Below are 5,769 nucleotides of genomic sequence, written 5' to 3' on the forward strand. Positions count from 1 at the left end.
TTACATGAATCCAACCAAAAAAATGCGAACAATACTCTGAACAGTAATTCAAATGTCAACGTAAATCACATTCAGTTTCCGGAAAGTGACGAAACAAAGTTGGCACGACAAATGCTGCACATGAAACAACAGCAGCAGCAGCAGCAGCATTCACAGGATTTTGATTTGAATGCAAATGCTGACATCACTGATTTTGTGACAACGAATAAAATCGATTCAAAACTGCACACATTATACAATACAGTACGAATGACGAAATGTAGCCCGGCTGGAACAATATCGACGACGACGACGACGGCTACAGCGCCAGCAGCAACAACAGCACCAACCAGCAAAATGCTTGCGATGAGCATGGACTCCTTTGATGAAGTGGAATCTACAGTAAATTCCAAATTCAACGAGTGTGACAGTGCGAAAGTCGAACATGATACGGAAACAAAAGTACCGAAATCATGTTTGCATCAGCCATCATCTGTTGTTGCGAATGATATGTTGAATGCAATAAATAAATCACTGGTGCCGTCTAGCATGGCCATTAGTACGATGTCAGCGACGCTAACGCCGCCGCCGACAACGACGACGATATGCGCTTCCTCCAATGGTAATCACCGTTACAGCGACGCTGGTAAAACGGCACAAAAATCAAAGCTTTTGATGACACATCAAATTCCGTCCGAGAATTTAGTTGTGCCACCGAGAAAGCCAATCAGTAGTGTAGCTCCGACATCAATAACTCCATCCGTCAAATCAACCATACCAAGTCCGCGTGTGCATGCCGTTGCGCCCAATGTGAATTCCACGCCGATTTTGTCGACAACTGAATTGTTGGATAAATCACGACCAGCCTTGCCACCGAAACCAAATAAAAATAGCGACAGCAGCAGCGGCAGTAGCAATGAATCGTCGCCAACATCATCAGCATCGTCGGCGAATGGTAATGCGAATCATCATCGAAGCACGTCATCAATAACAACTCCAATGGCAATTACTTCCTACGACAAAGCCGTGCACAATGAAAACAACCGAACGAATAACAACATTGAATCCGGCGGCCAGCAACAGCAACAACAAATCAGCAGCTCACACATTCAAGCACACACTATTGATTTTCCGATCAAAGCCAAGCCAAGCCAAGCCATTGACGATAAAAAAGCAACCGCTGTCCGAACAGCCACGTCTTCGATCGCTTGCGTCGGGCATTAAACCAATTCAATACAGTTCACGGCGCATTGAAATGCCATCAACGATGCTACTGTTTCCCGAAAATGAACGCTTCAAATCGAACATCGATGAAAATAAAATGCTATCGACGAAGATGTTCACAGCGTCGTCGGCAGCGGCAGCCGATCAAAATAAGACCAACAAATCACCGGCTGGCAGTAGTAACAGTAGTCTCGATGAGAATGATAAATCGACCATTTCGTCGATGAGCAGTGATGCGGAGAAAACAGTTGTAGCACCGTTGTCACAACCGCCACAAAATAACGAAGTGGTGCGTCGACAGAGATCGTCAATGAGCGATAGCAGCACAAAAGTTAAATTAACGCGACGCGTTAGTTTCGACCCGTTGGCCTTACTCTTGGATGCCAGTCTCGAGGGTGAACTGGAACTCGTTCAAAAAACAGCTGCTCAGGTACAACACAAGCACTTTACATCTCATTAAAATCCATCTTCGCTTAAAGAGATTGTTTTTTGTTCTATTCGGTTTTGTTTTCTTTTAATTACATTTTTGACATCTTTTTTTTCCTGTTATATATACAGGTGCCCAATCCGAGTGCGGCGAACGATGAAGGAATCACTGCTTTGCACAATGCAATCTGTGCCGGACACTTTGATATTGTCAAGTAAGTGCGAAAGAGAAAAAAAAAACGATGGAAAAAAATGAACTATTTCATTCATTGAGTGTTTTCGACTTTCAACAAATTTCTGGTGGAATTTGGCTGCGATGTTAATGCTCAAGACTCTGACGGCTGGACGCCATTACACTGTGCGGCGAGCTGCAACAATTTGGCCATGGTGAAATTTTTAGTTGAAGCAGGAGCCTGTCTATTCGCATCGACGCTGTCGGATCACGAAACTCCGGCCGAAAAATGTGAAGAAGACGAAGAAGGCTTCGATGGATGTTCGGAGTATTTGTACAGTACGTATTTATCTATGCTGTTTTCTTTCTCTTACTCTCTGTCTCTCTCCCTCTATCTCACACTTGTTTTCCTTTGCGCGGAATAAAGTCATTAAATTACCATTTTAACACTTAATTTGTTGGAAAATGTTTCGCCCCGCAGGCATTCAAGAAAAATTAGGTATAATGAATAATGGAGAGGTGTATGCGGTATTTTCGTACGAAGCTCAACAGTCGGATGAGCTAACGTTTGAAGTCAACGACCAGCTGATAATCTTGCGAAAAGGTGACGATGCCGAACGGTGGTGGGCTAAAATGAAGGAAACTGGCAAAGAAGGTTACGTTCCGCGCAATTTATTAGGGGTGAGTGTTGGAATTTTTTGCTTCTTTATTTCAAATTCAAATCCAATTTGAATTCGATTTTTATTCAGTCAGAATCGTTTATTTCATTTGAATGAAATGTAACAAAAAATCGATTTTTTTTCTTTTATTTTTGAATAACAATAGCTCTACGCACGCATTCCCCTGAAACAGCCATTATCCGAATAACATCTACTGAAGTCATCGGTTGAATACAGCCACGACGAATCTGGGAAACTGAAAAAACACTATATTTCACACTATGTTTGACCTGTCACCGTTATCGCCACCGTCGCCTTTGCCGCATAGCACAACCGTCGCAATTGAAAATAGCATCATTCAAACAAATGTTCGTCAACGGACACACTTTACACATCAATCCAATGCAGCTATACCATATTTAACTACAAAAATTCACATCGAGTAATCGAGAAATCAATCCAAATTGAGCTTGAATCAACGTTGTACATTCAACTGATGTTTTTTCTACACTGAATATTACTGACCAAAACGGAGAGAAGGAGAAATCTGTGTTTGTGATGTGCAACCGCACATTAGCAGCAGCTGAAAATCTTTTGCTCTTGTTAACTTTTAACTTAGATAACTAGAGAGCACATGAGACAAGTGAATGCAATCACGTAAAACATTACAGTCGAGAAGCGATCGAAATACAAACCGGATGGAATACAATCGTATCGAATGAAAAAAGAAAAGAAAATTAGAACAATTTAAAAAAAGTTTACATGCTTTTTACATACTAAAAAAACATTTCTACAAACTCACAACTCACAAAAACACATACACAGATACAGATACATACTATCCACTAGATAGTCAATCTTCAGCAAGATTAATATTTTCACTTTGAAATTACTAAAACTTCTACTTGCATAGGAAAGTGAGAGTCTAGTTTATCTTGAATAAATTTTAGTAGAACAAAAAAGAGAGAGAGAGAAAAAAAGGAAAAGAAATTAATAATTTGACATGATGGTATCATTATACAGAATACAACAACATTACAGTTCAAACAAGAAGAAGCGAAGAAAACTCAGAACTTACAGAGAATTTCGATGTGATATTTACTAACTCCTCCAAATCATAAATATTGCAAAACCACACACACACACAGAGAGAGAGAAACACACAAATACATACATTTTGATTGACATATGAACTAATTACAATATATCTACTATATACTGAAAATAACTTGCAGCTAAAATAATCACAAATTTTCTGAATTTAAAGTAGCTAAAACAAAGAGAGAGAGAGAGAGAGTGAGTTGTTTTGTTGAATTATTGAGAGAATCAAATATGTGAACAATGAACATAGCAGCAGCAGCAGCAGCAGCACATCATCATCATATAACCTACATTTGTGGCATCAAAATTGAGACGAATGGTCGTCTATTGAAATGCCGTCAAAAATCGATAAGAATGGTTGGCTGGCTGGCTGCCTTAGATTGAAAATTTGGAGCTAGCTTTAATTAAAATCCTGTGAAAATGTTAGTTCGGCCGCAAGGCATTTCTATTTCTGGCTTTTCTTTTGCCCGAACGATCAAAGCGAGTCCAAATTGTGATTACTGCCCAGCAATTCAATCATTATATTATGTGGCACAACGACAAAACTGTTTGCATATGCAACAACACAGTTGTTTTGAACATCTCAATGCAGACAAAGAGAGAAAGAGGGAGATAACATCAATTAAACTGGTATTTACATTGACCATTGAATGGCTTGCGGAATCATCGATTTTCATTCGACAACAACAACAACAACAACACTCTACTCATTGTTTGGCTGCGAAAATGTTCTGTGCATTAAGGCATAAAGTGGTTGACACACACACACAGACACACAAAAGTAACAATCAAATTTTATTAGTGGAGATTTTCAATATACTAAATCCAATTGATGTAGATAGCTATTTGAATTGTTATCTCTCTTAAAACTTTGATAAAATACCTTTGAAAATATGTAGGATTTGAGAAACACATAAGAGCATCTATCACAGTCACATGGTTTCACGTCTCACACTATACAATTCGTTTTTTCTCTACAGTCTTTTTCTTGTTTCACTTCATCTTTTCTTTTTGCTCTATGATATTTAAGATGAATTATAGATTTAGTTTGAGAGCTTCGAAACCCACCCCAACACACATATTATCACATACATACCAAATGTGCTGCACATTGCACAATCGCATACACAGACCCACTCACAATTCACTTCATGCATACAAAAGAAGTGAGAGTGAGAGGGAGAAAGAGAAAGAGGAGAGACTCTCTTCGAGAGAGAGAGAGAGAGAGAGAGAGAGAGAGTAAAAATCAGTTGAAATATTCATGAAAACCATTTTTGAATGAATTTCAACAAAACAAAAGCAATCCACCATACACATACTGTTACACAATATTCCACATTCGCACGCAACTAGACCAACCAAAACATATTGTAGTTTTCACAAGTTTGTTTAATTTTTTTTCCTATTCTGTTCTGTTCTCACTCACTAAACGGTTTCGCATATATATGTTTCATGAATACTTCACCAAAAACACTTAGTCCATAAACAAAACGAAACAAAGGCGAGCGAGAACGAGATAGAGAGAGAGAGAGATCCACATGTGGAAAATGAATGGCGATCCTTTTGTGTGCATAGTGAAAAATTAAGCAAAGCATTTGGAAAGAGAGAGACCCAAGTAACAATCCATAAGCGTGAAAATTACGGTCACATTATTGCCGGATTTTGAGTTCAATTTTACCGTAACCTCACCGTAATTTACCGTAAAATATGAAAAAATTCCGTACAAAACGTGGGCGTTTTTGTCTCTTTTTTACACACAATTCTGATGGTAATGTGTGCAAAAATATGTGTCAAAACATATAGCAAATTCGCTTATTTAAATTAATTTCAAAATGTATTCTAGTTAAACCAAATGGCTACTTAAATATTCAATTCGAAAAATATCGAAAACAATTGACAACTAAATCAATGCTAATTAGCATGATTAATCATATCCGAATACATGCGTTTAATATTTCCGGTTAAAAATGTCATCGGTACATTATAATGTTTTCGAAAATTTGTATAGAGCCGTATCAAACGAAATTAGCACCAGTCAGAAATTAAAAACCCACGTGTGTAATTTGAAAGACAAGTTAAATAAAATTATCAAATGGTTAAACTATAGTTGAAACTAAACGTAAGAAATGGAATGTTGTAAAGAGTGGACCACCTAAAAGTAATAAGTAATGAGAAATAAGATAATTTGTTTGCAAACACAATGCTGAA

General features: G+C 38.0%; 1 protein-coding gene across 1 annotated transcript; it reads left to right on the forward strand.

Moving 5' to 3' along the window:
• Positions 1 to 249: 249 nt before the first annotated feature.
• LOC129572438 (uncharacterized) lies at positions 250 to 2,668 on the forward strand. The gene is made up of 6 exons (XM_055452406.1): positions 250 to 981; positions 1,121 to 1,633; positions 1,762 to 1,841; positions 1,920 to 2,140; positions 2,283 to 2,482; positions 2,627 to 2,668. The coding sequence occupies exons 1-6, from the start codon at positions 250 to 252 to the stop codon at positions 2,666 to 2,668; spliced, it is 1,788 nt and encodes a 595-aa protein (XP_055308381.1).
• The last annotated feature ends 3,101 nt before the right edge of the window (positions 2,669 to 5,769 follow it).

Source organism: Sitodiplosis mosellana, unplaced genomic scaffold, assembly GCF_009176505.1.
Source record: "Sitodiplosis mosellana isolate CC-2019 unplaced genomic scaffold, AAFC_SMos_1.0 Smas_scaffold_4950, whole genome shotgun sequence".
Taxonomy (NCBI): Eukaryota; Metazoa; Arthropoda; class Insecta; order Diptera; family Cecidomyiidae; genus Sitodiplosis; species Sitodiplosis mosellana.

Coding starts and splice junctions, on each gene's coding strand:
- LOC129572438 (XM_055452406.1), top strand. CDS start 250: ATGACGAAATGTAGCCCGGCTGGAACAATATCGACGACGACGACGACG. Junction 982..1,120: donor CATCAATAACAACTCCAATG/GCAATTACTTCC, acceptor TTCCGATCAAAG/CCAAGCCAAGCCAAGCCATT. Junction 1,842..1,919: donor GCCGGACACTTTGATATTGT/CAAGTAAGTGCG, acceptor TTCGACTTTCAA/CAAATTTCTGGTGGAATTTG.